This window comes from Mirounga angustirostris, unplaced genomic scaffold (assembly GCF_029215605.1).
Source record: "Mirounga angustirostris isolate CCGP_5_RB_7025 unplaced genomic scaffold, mMirAng1.0.hap1 SCAF_2, whole genome shotgun sequence".
In the NCBI taxonomy this organism is placed as follows: Eukaryota; Metazoa; Chordata; class Mammalia; order Carnivora; family Phocidae; genus Mirounga; species Mirounga angustirostris.
In genome coordinates, this window is record NW_026991710.1 from 172,671,440 (window position 1) to 172,695,572 (window position 24,133).

A 24,133-nucleotide genomic window follows, 5' to 3' on the forward strand; every position below is an offset into this window, starting at 1 on the left:
CAGCAAAATGCGAAGGATGCCCCAGAGGAGCTAAAAGAAGCAGGTCAGTTAGGAGGCTAATGGGGCCCCCAGCGAGAGAGGAAGAGGGCGCCAGTGTTACAAGTGTGTATAGGGGGGGCTTGACATGTCAGTGGTACAATCACCATTGTCTCCAGTTAGATGTGGAGGAAGAAATCTAGAATATTGCTCAGGTTCTGGCTTGCTCAGTGGGTGACATGTGGCTCTCCTAATCAGATGAGGGGATATTTTCCCTTAGTAGTTCTTTTGCTGGATAACTGGTACGAGTTTGACCCTGAGTGGTAACCTAAATCCCATTAACTCTGCATCAACAGCTTAATAAGAAGGGTCCGCAGTTCTTTTCCTCACACGCATGGCTAGAGATCTAACTCCCCAGACAAACAGGCAGAACTCAGAATGTGTGCATAATTAGCATCTTTTCATGTTGTGAAAGAGTGTTTGGTCAAGCAAATACCAAAAAAGATATCATGCTCTCTGACTCTGCCCTAAAATTTTCTAAAGGGCTTACAACACATCAAGAAAAACTTCTCAGTTTTTAAAAAGTACTTTAAATCTTAAACCCCATAATTTCTGACTAATCTTTGTTCCAAATGTGAAATTATATTGTCCTTTGATTTCGAAATCAGAGGTATCAGCCCAGGGACGAGAAAGGCTCTAAACTAAGAAGTTACTGAGGGAGGTCTCTATTTTGCAAAAATAAGGTTACTCTGAAGGAAGGCTGCGATGGATATTTGCAGAGAGATTCTTGCGGGAGAGCAGAATCATCTCGTAATTGGAAGGAAGTTGGGTACTGGGAATTGGCTCTGACACACAGCATTTTCTGTCTTTCCTTTTCATAGTGGAGAGGGTCTAAGATATAAGGGAAAATGCTTTTATTACCTTATCACCTGCTAAAGGGCGTACTGATGAAGACCCTTCATCTGAAGAAGATGGAAAGTATACTTCAGGCTGACTGTGAGAAACCAAAAGGGCTCCAGAAAACTTGCCCAGCCTGAGGCCCCCAACCCTCTTCAAGAGAAAGGTCAAGATCAGGCAAGAAGGAAATCACCAAATGAAAGCCAAAGAATGGGAGACAAGTGTTCACTTAACAATGATGATAACTAATAATTAACATGATACAAAGTTTACATTTAGTTTATCTCTTAAAAAAAAAACAAGGAAGTGTCCTTATTTATCATTTTTATAGGGAGCTAGAGTTAGGATTATTTTCAATAAAATACATTCTTATTTAAATGAAGGATAATGTACGGGCAATTATATTAGACTCTCTTGCCATTAATAATAGAACTATATTAACTACATGACAAGCCTGATGATGAATATCATGAGACCAAGTCCCCACCATTCTTAATGTAGGATGACATTTTAAGGTATTGAATCCAAAAAGCTTCAAGCTATAAATTATTCATAAAAAAGAATCTTGTTTTATGCATAAAGAGTGAGTAGAACCTGAAAAATTACTTATTGGATAGACCATGGGAGGGGGTGAGAAACATCCATAAGCAAAGGGGTTTCTTCCATTTAGGAGTTAATCTGAGACCTGACTCCTCTAACTTTATCACTATGCAGACTTTGCCTAGATTATATTGTTCTGAAAAAAAAAAAAAAAAAAAAAGAGGAACATGCCAGGACATCTTGGGTGCAAACGAAGGAAAATGGGTGTGCAAAGATATCCTATCAATTTAGGATCGTGTTTTGCTTGTCTTACTACATGTTTGCAATGAAGTTTGAAAATGGTATTCTGAAAACTCTACAAAGAGGTATGTTTCAGTAAATTTCTGTGAAATTATAATGAAACACTCACGCAATAAGCCTTTAAAAATTACGGACTTTATGTGAAACAGTGTGGCTACACAAGAAGCAAACATAAAATAAAGAACTTATTTAAGTTACAACTTTAAATGCTGTTCAGTGAATTTGCCTATTGGCATGAGATAGGAGAAATGCTCAAATATGTTTATTTGATGAGCTTGTGTGATATAGAGTGTGTCATTTGGAACTGAGAAACACAAGCTCCAATACTTAAGAACATAAAGTGGGGGGTAAGGAGCAAAGAGAAGGTAGCCTTTGGATATTCACTATATGCTAGACATGTATGGCTTCTTTACATGTGTTCAAGTGTAATCCTCATTACACACCTCAGCCTTGTAAAGTCGCTTGGATTCCCATAATAGTGAGCAAGAAATAAGCTTGGAGGGGGAAATTGTTCAAACGGGCCAAGCTGCTAAGTGGTGGGAACAGTGCTGCCTATAAGCCCCTCCTCATTTCACTGCTGGATGCTACCTACACATTGAAATTGTGAATTCATTCCCATAGTTACACTTCATTTCCTTAAAAAGCTATGTTTAGGAAAAAAGTGCATAGTCACTAAGTCAAGCAAATTGGGTTCTAGAGTAACTCTAAACCAAAGCCAGAGGAGCTCATATTCTTTCAAATAGAAACTTGGTTTTGGATGGAACTTGTCTTGAGGCAATGAAAGGCTGAAAATGGCAGCCTTCGTTGAGTCTGGAGTGGGGAAGGAAGGCATGCAATGGGTAGAAAAAGGAGTTGTAGTCAGAAAGCCTGGGTACAAGTGTTACCTCTGCCACTTACCACATGTGTAGCTCCAGGAAACATTTTTAACTTTCCTGAACCTAAAATTTCCTCACTATTTATCATAGCAACATCCCATGGGTTTAAGAGGATTATAAATGAAAAGGATGTTTTAAGCCATAAAATATTATAAAATATTACTTACGCATAATAGATTATTTCTCTGCATATAAGCAAACCTGTACATAAGCTATGAAAGATTTTTGTATCTATGAAGGTAATTCTCTAGCCCTTTTGGCATGTTGTGGGGTGGGAAGAGACTCGCTTCTTCCATCAAATTCTGTCCCAATAAATACATTTGACGGGGGGAAGGATTCTCTGTCTCCTTTTATGAATTACTGGTCTCCCTCTTCTGGTTTGCTTTTAAAAATATCAGGTAGGTCATGATGGGTTTCCTCCAGGTGACCAAATCCATTTGCTATCCCCCTGCCAAGTGATGTTTTGAAGCTCACTAAAGCTCAGACAACAGCTCACCTGAGAGGTCCAACAAGGACAGTCTCAGTTTGTCAACGGGAGCCCCCAGGGACATGCAGGATTGGGTCTGACTTCTCTGTCCCACTACAGCCTCAAAGGGAGGAATATGGCAGTTTACTGTAGCAGCAGGATTGTCCTGTCTTACATAAACTGAAAGCATTTCTCTTGCCTACCAGGTCGATCTTTTGGAGTAATGGTTTCCATAAATTTATTTTATTCTGTTTCAGGAAGGGCAAGCCCAAGATAGACTACAAAGTGATTCACATGAGGTCATCAAAATTTTCCACTCCCTCCAGCATCCTAAATCTCTAGATTTCCAAACTGCCTCACTGAATCCCCAATCCCTGACATCAGGTCCTTTGGTCATTCATCATCAGGGCTGAGAGCAGGGAAATCTAATGATGTCTTCCCCAGACATTAGGCTCCAGAGATGTTGTTGGCCTGGGTTTGACATTCCAGTCTACAGCATTGAAGTGAATGGAGAATTGTGATAATCTAGATATTCAGATAATCTTCATTCTCTCTGTACTATGGTCCACCACATAGGCTTCTGCCTCAAATACCAATATATGTTAGGTAGCTGACTCTAGCCTGCGTTACTGAGATAGCTGCTTGTAGTTTTCAGTTTGAGGGATGGGCAAAGCCTCAGCTTCCACTTGAAGACATAGGGAAGTGTCTCAGTCTTCAATTTTTCCATATTCTGTGCACTCCTTCATTTGCTGAATGGCTGGTTGGCTGGATTGGACAAGTGAAATGATGTGGTGGCTTCAGGATAGTGTGTATTAGGAAGTGTGTGTGTGTGCGTGTGTGTGTGTGTTTGTACGCGCATGTGCATCCATGGGCGTGCGCATGTGTAAACCAAAGTCGACACTAATATGAGGATTCTGAATTGTTTTGAAAAGTTCATAATATAAATAATAACGAGTACAGTCAAAGGCCACTATCTGAATCTCTTAGACATCTAACACTGTTCTGGAAATGATACCAGTGGAGCTGTTACTAGGTACTAGGAATCATATACATATATGGAGATGGACTTCGATGGCAAGCATCGGGTGCCCTCAAACTCCAACGGAGGCCCCTGTGTACCCCCACAGGATTCTTGAGCTCTATTTCATATCCTTCAGAAGCCCCAATCTTATCTAGAATAATGAGTAAATTGCTTGAAATATATAAAAAGTATCACCCATGCAAATATCTATTTGTTAAAATATGGCTTTTGTTTAGGCTAATTTCAATAAGAAAAGTAATATCCCCATTTCTATGACTACATCTTAGAATGTGGGAAATTTCTCATGCATAGGCCCTTCCCTGAGCAGTAAGATGGGCATTTCGTTTGATTTATTGATAGCATGAGGGGAAAGAATCCAACTTAGCCTTATCTTCTCTCAAAACTGAATCAATAAATTGTGGGCCTGAATCAATAAATCATGGGCCTGATGGAAGATAAATTTACTGAAGCTACAGGAAAGCTGAGCATGGCCAGGTTCTGATGGCTGCCTTTTGGGCCCTGTTGGCCGTCAGATTACTTGAACCCCAATAACATGTTTTCCTTTCACGACTGCTGGGGATCGTCACATTGACATTTCCATTAGTCTGAAGAAGTCTCTTACAGTCCCTACAGAACATGTCAACAACTAGGATCCAGGCAGTCATGCCCTAAAGGTCCTCTCTGATATGTTATTGCGTATTGGCGGGGGGGAGGGGCGGTGTGCAAGAAGGGGAAGAAGACATTGTATTGCTTGCTTGTGGCCCCTTCAACAAGGAAGACAGTGGTGAGCAGAAGCAACAGGCAGAAAGTGATGAAAGAACAGGCAGTGTGGCAAAAGCAACAGAGGAGATGATCATGGGGTCCATCAGGCACATTCCTAAATTAATACAACTGTCACAGTCAGCTGAAAGGTGCTGGTCTAACAGACTGAAACATTAGTCTGCTGAGCAACACTCCCACGCCTCCACAGAGTAGCATTTTTATTGCAGTATGTCTTTCATGGAAAATGAACAAAATTTTAAATAAATCACAATTACTTATTGCTTAGTATTTTGGATAATAAATTCTTTAGTTTATCAGTACCTCAGGGCCTTCAAATGTGCATTCTTCAAATAGTTTCAATTACATATACATTCTTTCTCCTGAACAATAAATTATTCTTAAAAAAAAAAAGAAAAAAGAAAAGATACATAATTTTAAAGCAAAGGAAAACAAAAAAAACCCCATATATTTTTGACATTTATCTTAAACTTATATGAAAACAACTCTATGTTAGATGCTTAAATATAAATAATAAAGGACAATATGTTATTTACAATGTTACACAGTAAGTTGAGAGAGTAAAAAACTGACATTAACTCATAAAGACAGTAAATGATTTAGGAAAACATCCAAGTAACGTACAATGTGTATTTACAAAAGAATATATAATAGAACTCGTGATATGTGGCCATTTCCTTTCGCCTGCACTTGTCTGCAGTGTTTCACGGGTCTTTGCAGATAGAAATCTCTGTGGGTTGGTGGAATGGAGCCAGTACTAAAAGATAAAACCAGGCCTTCCTTATTTTCACCAATGTGAGCCATGCACCTTTTAACTCAGGCCAAAAAAAGGAATAATTATGAGCAAGTTACCCTGGATAAACTCCACCTATATCAAGACAGTCACACTTAAACAAGGAGGATACGGTCTGCGGTGTTTGGGACACATTTCACATATACTCAGGCAGAGTGCCATTTTGTAGAAAGCATGAGGCTGTCCAGGCACTCCTGAAAAAAAAAAACAAACAAAAAAAGGCATACCAGGCAAGAAGGGGGAGTAGGACAGAAAGGGAATCTGGATTGAGAAAAAGAAGTTCTGCCTACCCCTCGGTGGGGTATGATTTCAGACCCAGGAAACTTCTGGGCAACTTCCACTCCCTGGGAACCCCTCTGAAGCTTGCCACATGCTGGGAGCACGGGTTCCCGCCCCTCCGCGGGATTGCCACTACACCGCCTGGGTTTATAGACAGGGCTGGTTGAGAGCCATGTGCGGACTAAACATCACAGAGAGGTCCATTTGAACACAAAGCTGGTGGTGGCAGCAGGTAGCCCTGAGGAGACAGCTGGCCTTTCTTACCAGGGGAAACTCGTTCTCCAGAAGGAAAGGCTGTCCCAGAGAATATGCCACCTCTCTGAGTGACCAGAATCAAGCTGGAAATAAAATTTCCTCTTGTCCTAAATGTTCCTGTATATTTGCGACCTGAAAATGTAGATAGCAATTTTCATACTGAGGAAAATGTTGGTTTCAGAAGATTTCATTTATTCTGGAAATTCTCCACAATGGGGCATTTGAATACTCCAATGCCCAAAGATTTTTGCAGCAGAAATTTTAGACTTTTCATTAATGGTAGAAATTTCTTTATTGACATAGTCTCTGAATGACCCAAGGCCTTCAAAGGCAATATTAATTTAATAATTTAAAGGACCTCTTTGGGTGGGCTGCCCTCTTCCCCCTGCCACGAGCTTACTCATTTCTACAGAAGTGGGAAATCGGAATAACTTGGGCAACCCGAAAGCAGCACAGAGAAAGTGGCATGTGAGTAATGAAGGACAGTTCAGGATACCAAATACTAAGAGTAACTTCAAGGACCTGCAGACAGACATCTCTGTGGGTTGTAGAAACATGAAAGTTGCTTAATGACATGCCTCGCGTCCAGCCCGCATTTTCCCACGAACTCCTTGCACGTCCCTTCTTCCCGAGAATTTTAACATAGACATTTGATGAAGAACTAAACCCAGTTCACCTGCAAACAAGCAGCAGCTGCTCTTGTTGACTTCACGCCTGGTATTTGGAACCCCCTGCTGACCCGTTTCCTGTTTTGTCCCATGGATCCCAGGAGGTCACCAGGAATCTAAGTAAAGCTCTAGCCTGATTTGACAGATATCAGGCAGGGCATGAAATAGGGCCTGCATTTTTTTTTTTTAAATCTCCTTATTTTCCTGAATTAGCGTTTGTTCCACATATTAACACCCATAGGCCTTCCTTGGACTTACAATCACAGAGAACATGCAAAGTTTAGACCCATCTTCCATCCTGTTTTGTGACAGTAAAGCAAAAGGTAAGAAAGGGGAGGACATGGATGATACAGGCTGCAGATCGAGAGGTCAGGACAGAGGTGGGGGGTCACTTCTGCAAGTAAAGGTGCAATCTTTCCAACACTGTCAACGTTCCCTGATGAATCGACACTCTTGGAAGGCTCTTGCTATTCACAGATCACATGCACGTTGGCCATTCCTGACAAAAATGTTCGTGCATAGTTACGACCTGATCGAGGCAACATGGAAAAACAAGAGGAAAGTCATGAGGAGAAAGGCGTGGTCAACAGAACTGTTTAAAACTGCGACCAAGTCACACGGCTCTTCTCCATCTGTGCCTTCCAGACACTCACTCCTTCTAGATACTCTACAACAGAACTATTTCCCTATGATAACTAGTCACCACCGCATATGGCAGGCATATTTCACTGCAGAAGTATTTCAGATTGCTGAGTGTGCCGTTTAAGCTGGTCATTTTGTGCCTAACATGTCTGTTCTTGAGCTGATAAGACACAACCAATGGCTAGCCCCCCAATCAGTGAAAAACACAAGTCAAGAACGATTGCACCTTTTTCAGCCACGGTTTGATTTTCAACTAGATGACCTGCTGTATCATTCCCCCAGAAAGTGAGGTGGAGTCCTCTTAGAAGACGATGGATTTACCCCGACAGCAAGCCAGAACCCATTTACGATGCTATCCACCCAACTGTTGCTCTTTTTCAAGAAAAATAAACCCCAATAAAGCAAATGGTAGCTCTTTTTCGTGAGAGCAAGCTGTCTTCTGATTAAGAATATAGTTTTTTAAAAAAATCACAATACTACTTTCTTCCTAATATTTAACATTACTTAATGCAGTTTCCTGCTGTAATTAATAGTAGCATGCTGTTGGATCTACTATTATCTCAGAGCCCAGTGAAGCAAACCTTTGGCTGGCAGAGTAGACACAACTCATTTCATATACTGAAAGCAAAAGAAAACTTCGTACAAAAGAGAAGAGTATTTGGATGGATGTGCCATTACAAGACGTACTGATCGGGCGCTACTAGAAATAGCAAACAGAGGGACAGTTGCAAGTCTTGCAAATCATACATCCTGTCAACATCATAATGCAATGCACAAGAAGCCAGCGAAAACTGAATATATGGGAGGTTTTGCTGAAATACTGTGGAAAAGCAATCACAGTAACTGTACAAAACTCGCTCTCAACATAACAGAACATAAAGGCACCATTGATATCTTTCTTGTTTTGAAATACTGTAAAAAATTGCTACATATGGCACATAACACATTTGTACATACATATATTTAATTTATAAAAGTTTTTTTTTCCTGTTTTCTATTTGCAGAACTGCTAAAATAAAATAAATTGTTTAATTTAAGGTGGAATACTTTATTATATAAAATAAAGTTTTACAGGTGAATCTATGTGTTTATTTAGGTTTTATACAGCGATAGGGTCTTGGTTAGCGATTACACTAGACAGCCTGGCCTGCAATTCCTCCTGCGTCGAGAAGCGGCCTGCTGGGTTAGTCCTGCTGTCCGCCAGGCGGAAGGCAGGTACTGCCTCAAGACTGGCTGCCAGGGGGTTCTGAATGCCCAGAAAGGGAGTATCTTCCCCTACCCTCTCATCTTCTGTTTCACTCTCTGAGTGAGTGCCCTCAGCGCTTGCGTTGCTGTCCATTTCCAACCTGTTAGCAATGTGGCCATTGAGCTTGGTTCTTTTGGCCCGCCGGCTACTGGTGAGTTTCTTAACAGGCTCTTGAGCTGGCTCGTACTCCTGGGTGGTTTCATACTCCTCATCTTCCACTATCCTCAAGGGGCTAGGGGGCAGGCTGTTGTTCCCATGTGAAGGGTTGTGGTGGTAGGAGTTGAACTGCTGAGGGTGGGGGTCATACTTCTCCCGAAGCCGTGGTGCTGTCACAAGCAGCAGAGGTCTCTCTTCTTCCACGAAGGGGCTGACTGCCATGATGGGCAGGGACACCGCCGTGCTGGACGCAGGTGGAGACATTTCCGAAGGGGGCGATTTGGGGGAGCTTGGCGTGTGGAAATCTACAGGTGACATGCGAGCCGGGGTGGTCATTGCTGACACATACCTGTGTGAGCACAGAATACCCCCCCATGAGTGTGGTGGAAGAAGAGGCAGAGGCAGGGAGGGTAAGGGGACAGAAGTCACGATATTACAGAATCAGAAAACAAAGAATTTCTATGCGTTGTACACTTCTCGATTTTTAACACTAAGGACGTTCGGCACCCTTGGAATCTGAAATTATGTAGCCAAGAGTTTCCTCACGGGAGTACATGCATAGATCAGCTAGGTGGCCTAACTCAACCAAGCTTTGGGGATTTTCAATCTCATGGTGATTTTAAATAAAAGCATGTGAGTCAGGACAAGAGGGCACTAGGTCCCGGAAACTTCAGTTTACAAGGACCAAGGCGCAGGGATTTGCAAGGGAAAGAAGTATTACTTAAATACTATACCTTCCTAAAGGCCAAGGGGTCTTAGAGAATGAAGCCCAAATGGGGAATGGAAGAAGATCTAAGATGAGTTGCTGAGAGCTGGATCTGCATGCATTTGGATCTGTGTGCCTTGTTTCTCCTTAGCTCAGCTATAAGGTTATGTCTTATGAAAAAAAAAAAAGCATAGTAACTTAGATTTATTCCTGATAACAGTGTAACACATTTGTGTGCTTTCAGTTTTTCCATGAAATGTTACTTCTTAACATTCAATTTGCAACTCTCCATCCCAGTGACCAAGACATTCAGAAAAAAGCCTGAGAAAACCTTATGTTGGCTCCCGAGGTATGTCCAAGCTCTGGTCTACCTCTCTTCAAAACCCATGGCTGCATCAATCTTTCGCTTATCTTTTTTTTTTTTTTTTTTTAAAGATTTTATTTATTCATTTGAAACACAGAGATACAGAGAGAGAGAGAGAAAGCATGAGCAGGGGAGAGAGGCAGGGGGAGAGGGAGAAGCAGGCTCCTCGCCGAGCCAGGAGCCTGATGTGGGGCTCGATCCCAGGACCCTGGGATCATGACCTGAGCTGAAGGCAGTGGCTTAACCAACTGAGCCACCCAGGTGCCCCTCTTTCACTTATCTTTTGTGACTGCTCAAGGGTTGGCTGCACCCTGGTACCTCATGACCTGTTATATCCAGTAGTGCTCAGTAAATCTCATTGCCAAGACATTGAGTGCATTTTTTTTTTAAACCATATCATGCTTTCTTCTTCTAGAACAAGAAGGCCTGACTTAGCACTGAGGAAGATGTGGCTTATTCAGAGTCACATTTCTCAACTTTGATAAAAATGTTGCCAGTGCATAGCACCAAAGCTCTCTTTTCTTCATGTTGGCGTTCACAGAGTCTAATTTAACATGACCTGTGATGACACAGGACACCGTTATCTGAACTCTAGCTAACAAGAACAGGAAACCTATTAACTTTCCTGCTCTTCAGCCATGATTCAGAGTCATATGGATGTGAGGTCTAGCTGTGTCTAAAACAGGAAGGTGTTTAGAGATGGAAATACTTGGGGCTTGAGGCTTCAACTTTTGTTCTGGGGATACTTAAACTAAGCTCTCTGAGAAATGCTAATCTGGATTCAGCCAACACATAAAGGTGATTCATCTTTTCTCTCCATGTTCTCGAGGTTCAGGTATATTTCGAGGTCCTAGATAATATCTGCGGTGTGCGTGGAAGCCTACCACAGCAGAGAAATGTCAGCCTTTAGAGAGAAATATCACATGGAGTGATGAAGAAAGAATTTATCCCTAACCTCTTTCTCAGGTCTCAAAAAAGACTGGATTAAGACAGATAGAGTTTCTTAATACATAAAGATACAATTATGTGAATTTAAGACTAAGGTTTTAAACCACTTTGGGACCATGCCTACATTTTCACAGATGAATGACAGAGCAACCTCTCATTCCATAAAGCTCTGAAATACCATTTTGGAGTAAAGACCCTTGAAGAAGTGATTAGCAAGCTCTATAGGACCTACTGGCCCAGAACTAGTCATCCTTTGTTACAAGGACTTCCCAGCCAGTCCATGAGTGGAAAGAGTCTATCAGCATTATCTCCACCCACGTAACTAGGTATGGATTTGACATTATGTAAACCTTTCGGCAAGTGGTCAAAGATGACGCTGAGATGGTGATACAGTAAACAAATAGACAACACCCCTCTGGATTTGAAAACAAACAAGTAGCAGCTTACTGATAATGCCACAAAGGCTGGTTGGATATAACTCGCTCCCAATTTAAGTGAAAATGAATCAAGACAATCTATGAATTCAGTATTCCTATGAAGCATCTCTTACTTTCCTCTGTTCTTGATTTTACCTTGTCTGTAACCCTCCTCCCCCCCACCCCCAACCCAATCCAATATCCCCAGAAGAAAGCCAAAACATTCTGGAATAAAGCAATATCTGCTTTGAAAACCACCTGTGAAGACTGCGTCTGCAGCATACAAGAGATTTATTTATTCATCCCTTCTTCGAATTTCGTAAAAGGGACACTACAGGGTGGAATGCAAGCAGTTGTGTCCCACGAGACTCAGCAGTGACACAGCCTTTGATTTGATTTAACTGAGGCTGGAAGGTAAGAAAGAGTTAGCACACAAGACCACGAGACCAGCTCGACCGGAGTTTGGGTAGCTTGGCAAATTCGAATTATTAGAAGGGTCTTTACGGACTGCTGGTGCCATCTCTCTAAAGTTACAACTGAGGAAACAGAGATGCCAAGTGGGTGTGAGCCTAAGGTCAGAGCTGGGACCTCTGGGTTAGCTGCCCCTCCAACATCAAATCACTCCCGCTCCTTAAGAGTCTGTTGCCTGTCAGCCACTGGGGCCATGCGCGCAGCTCAGAAGAAACGAGTTCAGTCAAACAAAAAGATGACTTCATCAACTAGGGAACTGGAACAAGCAAGTACCGCCCCTTAGGCTCATTAGAGTAGATTTCCTTAGGTGAGGCCCCAGCTGCTCATGGGGATTCTCCTACTGGGGTGCTTTCTTCTCCGCAGTAGCTTTGCCCTTCGGTTTTACCTTTCACTATGAGGAGAGTCTCGGTAGGAGTCAGGGGTTTCTCTGGCATGCCTGAGGAAGCTGTTACATTCGCGAGGGCCTCCCAAGCCATTAAGTCGTCCTCTTGGGCCCCCAGCTGGGCTGCTGTGCCTACTGTTTTCTACTGATGACATCATGATTACAGAGTGACTTTCTGAAATGATGCTTTCAGTGTGCCCATTGCTCCAGCTGGAGGGGAAACGGGAGAGGCAAAGAGACATACATATGCATTTTTTAATGATACGCAAAAATGGAAAGGAAAGGAAGTGATCTGGTAACTATTTCAACTTACTGGTGTATCAGCAGTTGACGACAACATTACTTGTCTCAGAATAGAATTATTATTACTTGCTATAGAGGGGCTCTTGATTTTGTTTGGCTTTGTAAGGATACAGTTTATGCACCTGTTCACCCATTCAACACACATGTATCAAATGTCGGTATGTACTAAGTACTCTTGCAATCTCTCTGCTTAGGTCAAGGAGACACTTGGCCTATGAGCTACATTTGGCAGTCCTTGGTAGCATGCACTCACATGGGGATACCCGAGGCATGTGAGTTCAGCTATCGAACAAGTTCTCGTGTTCATTTCCAAGGGCAACCCAATCATTGGAAGGAGTCAACTTCTAAATATTCTATAGCATCTAGGACAGACTTTTTCCACTGTAGCAATTCAGTGAGTAGTCAGGCATGAGTAAAGACAATCTTTAAAATGGGGAACAACAATCCTGTGAGTGGGTATTATTTTCACCTTCAGTAATGAAAAAATGGAGGCTCAAGTTTAAATGGCCATTAAATGGCAGAGCCAGTTGATGTCCAAAGTCTGTTTCTGTCCCCAGTCATACATGTTGTTATATGTCCTTGCCTCGTAAGTGTCTCCTGTTCCTTTCTTAGGCAGTGAAAGCAAAAGACAATGTCTAGAAATTCTCTCTCAGAGTAGTGCCCTGCAATTGCTTTCATTCTCATACCTGTGGCTGGGAGTCTGGGTGACAGTAGTAGAGTGGTGAGCTGTTGAGGTATAGTGACTGGTGGAAAAAGATGTCTCCGCTTCTCTCTCAACAATATGCTCACTAGAGATGACATTTTTAGATACGTATTGCTGGATAAACAAAGAGACACAACTTGAAGATTCATATTAATCAAAACAGTAACATCATCACACACAAATTCTATTCTCATACATATCCTTCACAACCCACTCCATTTCTCCAATGGTCAGATGGCAAATCCTATCCTGGCTCTATGGCCTTTAAATTCAGTACATGAAATTAATGAATTATCCTTTGGATGCGCATGCAGTGTGGGTTCTGCAGTCTTAACTGCATATTATCAGAAACAGACCTAGTTCTTCTATCTTATTTCCAACTGATAATGTGAGTGGAATTCAAGACAAATCTCTGCCCCATATTCATTTTTTGTCATAGTTGTTGTAGGTGAAGAAGATTAACAGACAGCTGAATGAAACAAAAGCATAGAGATGGTTTGTCTTCTTTCAAATTTCAAGTCAGGAGACGGATTTTTTTTTTTTTTTTTAACAATCTCTATATTTTGGATCTACTTTTCTTTTTCAGTTTCCAAGAGCCCGCGTTGCCCTAACGATAGCACTGAAATTTTCAATTTGTTGTCAGTGGTAAGACTAACAAGGCCACTGAGAGGTTTGAAGGACTTACAGAAGCCGTCAAGGTCACACATCTTGACAAAGTACACAGTATACAGAGGGCCTATATATAGTGCAAGTAGATTCTACTTATTTTCATCACCAAATCGCACGAGCTCTTCCTGCCTTCAATCAGTGAAAGAGGCACATTTCAAAGTTGTGTTTGAAATGCTGTTAGTTTTATACCAAATTAAATTGAGTAATGGAAAAAGTCATGGAAAGGAATACTCTCAGATGAAATGGGCACTTTATAAGCAATGGGCTGTGGGCCTTAAAAGAGCCTGATGTATTTATGGAAACCCCCAAAATATACAACTTGAATTATGCTTGAAACTCTAGTTGGTTCTCTTAGTGGAAAGGCTAGTCCATGTGGCTCTTTCTGGGACGTGCAGTTTAGCTTGCTTTAAGGAAAAGATGGTGATGTCATGATTCATGAGCTCTTTCTAGTCTGTGTACCATCTCACTCTTGGTCCTTGAAAGGCAATGTAAGCTTGGTGAATCTAATGAAAATAATATCTAACAATTATTGACCACATACTGAATGTCACCGGGCTAAGGGTTTTGTATGGATTGTCTTGTTTAATGCTCATAGAACTTGTTGAAGTAGGTATTATTTTTAGGCCTGTTGTCATAATGAAGAAATAGGGTGTAGACAGATTAAATAAAGCCCAAAGTAACACAGCCTGAGAGATAATTGGAATGCAAGCAGCCATTCTGCTTCCTATATATTATAACAGACATAGTGACAGATTGTAGGTGTGTCTGTATGGAGTGAATGCATTTGTCAACTGTGTAGAACATTCTAATGAACACTGGTAGGGAGAGGGAGGCAGCAAAATAGGCTAATATATTAGCACCTTAATCTGTCTCTGGAAGGTCTTTGCTACAAGATTTGCTGGTGGCTGAGTAACCACCAACTCTGAACTTGGGTGTAGGATATCTTTGCTCCACACAAAATACATATTTTCCTACAGGATAGAAAAAAGTGGTACTACAATGTAACCTTCAAGCTTTGCCTATACAAAGCCAAACATCCGAGGGAAATGCAGAAAACAGGAAAAATTATGGTGGAATAAGAAGAGCAATACTCCAAATGCCAGGAAAGCTGAGTTCAGCTTTGGCCCTTATCTGTAAAAAGGGGAGGCTTGAAAGATCACATCTAAAGATTCTTCAGAATGTAATACTCTATGACCTAGTTATATTTAAAAGCTGAGTGCTTGGTAAATTTTAAACAGAATATTTGAGTGATTAAAGATATATTTAATCTGGATGGTTTGACACCATGTAGAAGGAGTCAGGGGATAAGAAAGCATTATGTTCTGCAGTTTTGCTACTGAGAAGGGAGTTTGATAAGTCATCTGGCCTTTGCATGCCCTAACTTCTTCCTTTGTACGTCAGAATCAGTAAATCATCAGGCCCTGGGAGATGCCTCTAATAAAAATCACTCTAAAGCCCTTAGCTCAGTTCTCAGTTAGAGACTGGAGGAGCCTTTGTTTCCAAATTATTAAGAAAAAAAAAATTCCTTCTGATTCTTGTATCATTAATTTTATTATTTTTCTGTGTTTTTCTTTTCTTTCTTCCAGTTAGGCCCTCCCTGTAGAACAAACCCAATATTATTATTCCATCCCCTTAACGAACACTTTACGAGAGGAAATGTGCTGGCCTTACAGTAACCAAATCCACTTAAAAAAAATGTTCCCATTATTTTGTCCTGGCAAAACCCCGGATTCCTGGAAGTCGTGGTGATTAATGGCAGTAGCTAAGAGCCTAAGAGCTTTAGAAAATAAACGTCAAGGTGCCTGAACAGAGGAGAGATGCTGAGCTTTTCCACTGGCCAGACTCAACATACATTCACCAGCTGGACGTTCTCGGGGGGCGGGTTGGGGTGGTGAGGCCCATTGGCTATGTTGACCATGTTGTTGCGTTCAGACCGCAGACTCTGCCGAAGCCGGTCATGAAGCTTTTTCCGTTGTTTCCTGGATATGAAAAGGGGAGCATTTATTTTTTTCTATCATTTACATTTCTTGGTACACTCAACTCTTGGTTCTACCAACACGTAAGTCAGGTAGGAGACTGGTGGAGGATATGCCACTCCATCTCGGATTCTGCCTACGGACAGAAGTGGAATCACACAATTTTAGTGAATATATTTAAGGAGCTGGGGCGGGGGGGGTGATTCTTACAGAAATCTAACTGGACTGCTGAGAGATAAGAAAAAAAAAGGAGAAGACAAGATAAATCAAGTTGCTATTTGGCTCAAACCCCAACTTTCGCAGTCAATCCATCTTTGCCTGAGTCTTACAGATGGTCATTTGTCTTGGGTACCAATTTGTGCCGTGCAATTGATAAGGCTGATTGCATTCATAATTTTGCCTGTGTGTCTCTTAAGAAGATGCGGTTAATTCTGAATCTGTACCTTCTACACGGTGGGTGTGCATGTATGGCATTGTATGTGAGTGCCGCTAGGTACATATTTTGCCCATAGATTTAGCACAGTTAGAACATGATCTTATTCTTACTAACACTTTTTTTGTAGAACTAGGCAATGGATATTGAAATACTGAGATTGAATCTAATAAGACTCATAAGGTAGATTTCAGTAAGACTTATTTCTATCACTTACTCAATTCTGGCAACTCATGAAATCCTGGGGTATTAAGAAAATGCCATCCATGCCCTTAATTTTATGTCTAAAAGCATATTGTCTTTGTTCCTCAATGCAACATTCAGGTCATGATAATATCCCCATGGCTGGTTTTGGCAAGAGAGTTTATGTGATGAAGCAACAAAATGAAACAAAACTGTTAACGTTACTTCCTACTTGAAGCAGAAGTTCTATGTAAGAGAGAAAAGTGAAGGGAAATCAGGTCACACAGTAACTGGGTTTGTTAATATGGACGCAGCATAACGGACCAGACATAGTGAACACAAATCTGCTTTAATGTTTTCTATTCTTCTTTCAAAGCAAGATTTGCTTGATTTTCCTCCCATGAGATTCTTTTTGTACCTCCCACACTTTGAGAGCATTTGAGTTGGTAAGCTCATTAGATGGAATGGGAAAATAATCGCAATAATGTTTTAAAAACCTTCATTCCCAACATCACCAAGTGTTTCCTTTATCTCCTAAGTCTGAGTGCAAAGTGGGATGTGTCCTCAGCATTGACATGACAGGTGCACCCTAGGCACCAATCCCTGTCCTCTCAGGATCATCCACATGCACCTGCATATGCCCCACAAGCCCATCCATCCAACTCTTTCCCGGGTCAGGGGCCATGGTCAATGACCAGAAGTCTTCTGAACACTTTCACAGAAATAGGCAAAGCTTTCTAGTTATGTGATTAGAGAAAGTCCTCGAAATAGATTGCTCAGAGGAAAAAATGAGAAGAAACACCCCCCACCTCCCCACTCCCCCTTTTCAAGCCTAGGCTGTGGAAAATGCTTTCCGCAAAGCCCTGGGCCAGCTGAGCTGTCTTCTCTGCGCTAAGGAACGAGAGGCATGGAGGAGGAAGGTTTACTTGGTTTTGCAGTAGGCCACCACACACATGATGCCGACCACAAGCAGGGCGATGCAGATGCCAGTGATGGTCAGCACTCTCTTCTGGTACAGCTCCTCCGCTTCTGGAAAGGGATGAGAGCAGATGTCACCAAAGCCCCCTTATACTCGCCAGGACTTAACAACTGAATAGTTGGCATGCGGCATGGCATTGTCCATGTTCACGAGAAAGTAAATACGTGACAATTCATTACTTTTGCAGACATACTTAAGGTACGGCATACTCTGCATTACACTTTGAGCATAAACAGCAAAGCCAGCTGGGGCCATTTGCAGTAAAAAAATTATACTATTAAATTACTCTACTTATAAGCTACAGATATATATGTATTAAACTGGCAAATCATAAACATTAATTATAAAATAATAACTTCGTTAAAACTGTAGTTTTTAATGAAAAAAGGAAATCTCTTGCAAAGGCAACAGGAATCAATGCCAATAAAAGGAGCTGGAATTGGAACCACTGGGGCCGTCCTCGGCCTCCTCTCTCCCTCCCTCCCCCCTCCCAAACCCCTTTTTATTATTCCCGTGGTCTTTACAAGGAGCCATTTCTAACTTAAAAAAATAAACTCAAAGACATTTGCAAACATGAGCTTGACTTGTAGTTAGCAACAGAATTGAGGCAGGATCCCTATGATTTAACAGTAAAATGTGAACATAAGCAACACAGCAGGGCACTGTATCAGAGAAAATCCAATATGGTGGGTAGGAGAGTCTGGGGCCAAGATGAACCCTTGTCCTTTGAGGGACAATTATTGTCACTTCACTGACTGTACTTAGAAACCGAATTGATCTGTATAAAGAAACCGCTAGCACCCAGGATATGTGACTTGGACTAGATTGTCCATCCCTGTAGTGATCAGCTTGGCCAATTAGCTCAAGGAGGTCGCATAACGGAGGGTGATGCTTAGAACTTTGCATTAATAGTACCACTGTACCTTAAATGCAGCCAGTCTCTTATTCATGGAAGTCTTTCTACTTGCAAATCAGTTTTGGGGAGGGATCACTTGATTATACTTTGGTAGGCCAGGTTCTTCACGAGATTGGCAGATTTAATGGCGAACTGATCCCTTAGGAACTGAGCTTCCAACCAGTCTAATTACATTTATTGGAAGACATTCACAAGTTCACCGAAGAAGAGAACTCAGACCGGGTGCATCATAAGCATTATAAGCCGGACTTGCCAAACTGATTAATAAGCTGGTCAAAAACTGGGCGATATCATACAAATGAAGGTCTCTTATCTGGACATCAACATGGGGCCGTAGGGAACATTTTCAATTTTCTTTACTGAGAGAGGGCGAGTCGCAGGAAGTTTTCTTGAAATGAAAAAGCGCATTTTAATTTCTGTGATACAGTAGACCTTATCATTAAACAAAACATTTCCTACAAGCCAAGCCCATGGTAATCAAATTCCAGTTAACAGATCAGGAACATTGTCAAATCAAATTAATATAGCACTGATTATTAACAGGAGGAGAATAGAAGTCTGGGTAAAAGACTAGAAGGCCGCAGAAATTATACAAAAACAAACCCAAAGGGTCGGAAGTGGGAGGGAAGAAAACAAACCCAGAGGACAGACAGACTGACAGAATGACGGAGAGAGGGAGGAAGTCAGGTAGGAGGGAAAAACAAGATTAAAAGTGAAGGAGCCATCTGAAGTCCCTGGCACAGCATGCCTGATACTAAGGGAGGAAAAAAATAAACAAACAAAAGAAAAGCGGAGGGAGGAAATGCTGGGTGGGAAGAGAGGGTGGATGCAAAGTTGGAAGGGTTATCCCATACAGCATAACTCCTACCCTAGGCTGGCGGTCACGTGGAAGCCACAATTAGGAAGCAAAGCAGCTGGTGCATTGCAGTAGAGTGGGGTCGGGTCACATATTTTCGTGCTGCAAAAGTCAGCTGAGGATGTGGAATGTGAACGCTTCTATGTTAATTGCTGTGTCCGCTGCCTCCCCCCACCCTAGAGCCCCAGGACAGGGAATTACATTTGACGAGGTGGTAATCTGTGAGCAGATTCACAAGTTCACCGAAGGAGAAGTACAGGAGCCTCCTCCTGGACCTGGCATGCGGATCAGTTTTTAGCAAAATGTCTAAGAAGGAGAGGCGGCGCCCCACTGGACCCTCCCCGTGGGGCCCGGGAAGCAGGGCTCCGCCGGGTGTGACTGCTTGGTTTAGAAACAGCTGCGAGAAATGGAACCTCTCTTGTCTTCCTTTGAAAGGGGGAGGGCTTGGTAGTGCTGGCGTCTTAACACGCTGTCTTTAGAAAGAGCTGCGAAGTTACTTCTGACAACTATGAAAATGGGTTGCATCTAAGGACTGAAGGGGGAAAGGGCGTCCCGGGTCCTCCCTGGGATTCCACGGACAAGTTTTTTTGGTGGTTGCTAATCATAAAAGAATAGATTGACCTCAGGTTGTCAGCAAATGTGGCATGCTGCCTCACTGTTCTGCCTATGTGATGGGGGAAGACACACATTTTTCCAGTGAAATTGGTCATGGAAATAAAAAGGCAAGCTCAGCAAAGGCCAAAGGGTAAAGCAAAGTGCTAAAATGAACCAATGAGAGACAAGGCCCACAGAATACAGACGGAGGATTAAGATTCTGTATTCACAACAGCATTCACCAAATACATTAAATGTTTCTCATCTTAGTTTCTATTTCCTTTCCCAATGATTTACTAGATCAGGGGACCTCCCCTCCCCCACATCATGAATGTGTTAAAAGAGAAGTACTTGATGAACAATCATATAAACAATGGGTTTTCACCCCCTGTTCCCCTTATTTTTTTCCCCTAGTGTGACAGGGTCAATAGGGCAAGAGCAAATTAGAGGCAGTGCTGAAAAAAAAAAAAAAAAAGAATCTGTCAGTCCAGTTGGCAGATCTGCCTTAATGAATGGAAATGCTTCCGAGTCCTTACTCTATGGTTTGGCTGGACGCATTGAAGTCAATCAGATCAAGCATGTTTTCCAGTCTGATCTGGTCAGGCTGAGAGACAGAAGCCTTGTCTTTCTCAATGTTAATTGACCTTTAAGGTCTGATTTTCCTTAAGGATGAACGTTCTGGCTCAGTACACCGGCTGTCCTGGGGCTGTGGAGTCTCTGGACCATTTGCCTTTAAGCGGTACGCAGACACCAGCATGATGTATCTTTACTGACCCTTCAGATCGTACTGAGGGAGAAGACCTATATCTGAACTATCCATTGCCCTACCTCATTGTCTGGGAAGAGAAATATTAAATTCTAGTTAGACCCGAAAGTGATAAAATGGGACAAAGATGCTATTAAGGAAAAGGAGGAGGTGATGGTAGATTTTTTTCCTCCCTGCAGGAAAGGCTGGTAAGCCTTTTCAGTAGTGAGACAATTTTTATTCTGAGGGAGGTCTCCTAAATAGATCCCTCTCGTCATGTAGATAACCCACCACCCGAGTGGCGCTGGTGGGAACTCTCGTGCTTCTCACTCTTGGGAGATGTTCTCTGCTGTGCACAGGGTCACTCACATATAAGTGGGGGTTTCCTCATCCAATGAATAGTTTCTCTTCAAAGTTTTCTGAGGGGGGGAGTGGGCAATCGATTGAGTTTCTATCGCTGTCCCGGACAGAACTTGCAACAGCCTTATTTTCCACGAATTATGGAAAGTAGATTAGGTAGGGACTGTGATGCTACCATCCAGGAGAGAGTAGCAGCTATGCTCCAGGGCGCTCTCACTGCGTGATGTCACCAACACCAGCTGGCTGGAGCTCAGCTCTTCTGTTAATCAGGACTTTGCTTTGTTGCCCCACAGCCGCGATCCAGCGCTGCAGGCAGTGCTCAGGGAGCCCCGGCACCTGCATCGTGGAGCCTCTGGGATGACCGAATGGCTTCCCTCTCCTCCCAAAAATTGGCCCTGGCTCCCAATGATTTAGGACAAAGGCCTTCAAAGGGAGTATGCCCCAAATTCATATGCTCATAAGAGATATTATCCTATGTTTACAGTGTGAACATTTCTATTTGATTACTTATCTGGATAATCTAAGTGACTCAAGGTTAATTCCATTAGTGCTAGAATTTCCACCTAAAATAGCACTGGGCGTATTTCTTTCTGTTTTCTATTTCCTTGCTCCAAAGATAATGAAGTTGACTAGAGGAGCGCTTGAATATCCCCAGAAAAATCACAGTCTGCACGTACAGTATTGTGTGGCATTGTAAGGCCTTTCCATGTTACTGTATCAAGTAGGTGATTCTTTACATTGTATGTCACATTCTCATCAGCCTAAGATGTGGGGTGTTTTTAAGCTGATGCACTTAGAGCTTCTTTTGTTCTCTCAGGCCTGGCTTGGTTCCTCCCATAGCCTTATGCACCTCTCCAACTTACCCCCGCTTTGAAATAACAGCATGGTCAGATCCAGTCAGAGGGTCAAGGAACGTGGGGTATATGTGACTTTGCAGCAGGTTGAGGTGATTTTTAAACTCTTAAGTGAAGTATGGAAATCTAGAAACTGCTGCACTCAGTGACATTTCAGTAAACTAATCATAGATTGGAAGCAGAGAAATCATTGTTATAGCTGTATGATCCCTTCTGAAGGAAAAGGAAATTAGTTAGGAACTGGAAGGTAAGAGTAGGAAGGGAAAAGATTTCAGCTCATAGGTTCTAAATTCTGCAGGCTAAAAGGAATGATGATTGGTCCATACCCATAAATTCAATCCCAAGATGCTCTGCCAATGCAGAAAGTTGACAAAAAAAAGAAAGAAAGGGAAAAAAGTTTCAGAAAAGAGCAATACACTGCACTCCAAAACACATTACACATGACTATTAACGGCTCTCTGTGCGTGCACATTGAACAGGACAAATGGCGGGTGGTTAAGGAAGCAGTGCTCAGGTACGCCTCCGTGAGTCCCATAGGGAACTTCTCTTTTTTAAGAGGTGTGCAAATACCAGCACACCCTCTCTTTATTAACCCTTAAAAGACCTTACTGAGGGAGAAGTTGTACTGCTGAACTATCCTCTACGCTACTTCATCATCTAGGAACGGAAATACCGTATTTATAATAATAAAAAAAAAGGCATTCGGTATTATCTCATTCCTCTCTTGAAAAGGCGAAGCAAAGTCGCAGGGAGGTCGGGATTTTGTTTTTTACCCAAAGGCACCCAGTGGCAGAGCCAGGAGTGGAAGCCAAGAGTATAGCAATTTGGTCTGAAATTTTTATTGCATTGTATTTACATTTTTTGTAGCCTGTGGATAGTCATGCTCTAACATTTCTTGTTGTTTGGTTATTTTTTAAAACAAAAACCTATCTCCTTTTCTGCTCCTAACCTTCCACTTTCTCCACCACTTACATAATGTTTCATTCATAGAAAGCAATAAATGCTTCTGCTCAAAAAGCCAGAGAGGGAATTGGGGTACAGAGCCTGCCTCTAGAGTTTTTTCAAATAGCTCCTGTGTGGCATCGGATAACTCTCAATGCCTCACTTTTCCAAACAGTTAAAAAAAAGGGGGGGTGGTGCTGCTGGTCCTTAGTTAATGTCAATGTATGACTCCCTCAAATAACAGAGAGCCAACTCAATGGGCACTCCACAGTGCCGAGCTCCGCCACCCAGATGAGAGCACAGGGCTCAGAGGCGCAGCAGGGCTGCCCGGGCAGGGGGCTTAAAGGCGTGAGCTCATTACAGCCCACAGTCCTGGTAGATGTGTCCATGGAGGCTCCGGAATGACAGGACTAACAGAACCTGCTCAGGCTCCAGTGAAGAAATGGGGAACATGGGCCAATTAAAAATAAAACCCCCAAACCTCCAGAAATGACACTTTCCATTCTCGAAGCAAAAAACTGAATCGAATTTCATCGGGTGGGACCCTTTTGGATTCCTTACTTGCCTGTGTGTGGTGGAGAGGCCTGTGGGAAGGAAGGGCGGAATGAAAACGGAGATTCAGGGGTCTACAGTTCTTCCCTTGATCCCTGACTGGAGAGATACCAGGGAGGTCCAAAAATAGGACACAGCACCTCTTGAGTTTGAAAACATGCGGTTGAGGGGTAGTTCTCTTACAAAAACATCAGTTTGGGCATGGACAAAGCGCCTCAAGTAGAGAGTAGAAAATCAGATGGTAAGTGTGCTGTCTGGCTTGTCCCGGTTCCAGGTCCTGTCTCTGCCATTGACCTGTTCAGTGACTTTGGACCAGTTAATTTCTCACTGACAAAATGCTTAGGATCCTAACACATGCGTCACAGGGAGACCCTGTGCAATAAAGGAGCCATGAAATATGGCGGCCAACAGCAAAAGGGTTAAGAGCTCGGAGAGCAAACCTATCTGGAGATCTACCTTGGGCCACTTAATTGCATGTAGGTTTACTTTTAACTAACTCATGGCCAGGAAAACTCTGAAAGCTCCTGGGGTGTACCCAAGAATTTAGACTTTAAACACTTTCCACCTCTTAAGGAAATGAAGCTTCCAGATTAAAAAAGAAATCAAAGAGTCCATCGAGTAACAATAATAATGAGAGGCACGATGTATAATAGTTCAGTTTGCCCTGGGTCAAGGGTACTCAGGCAAATAGCCTAAACTCTTCATAAATCAAAAGCCAGGGGATTTAGGATTAAATCGGTTGCACAATGTTCACAGCAAAATCACAATTTATTCAAATCCAAGTGAACTTCACTTGTGTCTGTGCAACACTCAATTTGACAATTTGCTCCCTTTATATAAACTTTGGAACATCAAGTACAAGAACTCATTTTCCAAGGAAGTGATAA

At 42.3% G+C, this 24,133-nt stretch overlaps 1 protein-coding gene across 10 annotated transcripts in view; it reads right to left on the reverse strand.

Moving 5' to 3' along the window:
• Positions 1–1,612: 1,612 nt before the first annotated feature.
• NRG1 (neuregulin 1) overlaps positions 1,613–24,133 on the reverse strand; it is a 219,031-nt gene continuing 196,510 nt past the window's right edge. For 4 of the 10 annotated variants that reach the window (XM_045879809.2, XM_054508598.2, XM_045879807.2 and 1 more), the window contains 5 exons: positions 17,375–17,477; positions 15,709–15,835; positions 13,171–13,301; positions 12,185–12,391; positions 1,613–9,243 (listed from right to left, as the gene is read on the reverse strand). In XM_045879809.2, the coding sequence (XP_045735765.1) occupies positions 8,592–9,243; positions 12,185–12,391; positions 13,171–13,301; positions 15,709–15,835; positions 17,375–17,477 (1,220 nt within the window). In that variant the 3' untranslated portion in view covers positions 1,613–8,591. Of the gene's footprint in view, positions 9,244–9,628; positions 9,771–12,184; positions 12,392–13,170; positions 13,302–15,708; positions 15,836–17,374; positions 17,478–22,078; positions 22,103–24,133 lie in introns of all 10 variants that reach the window. The other 6 variants (XM_045879810.2, XM_045879808.2, XM_064585571.1 and 3 more) reach the window with 4 other exon arrangements.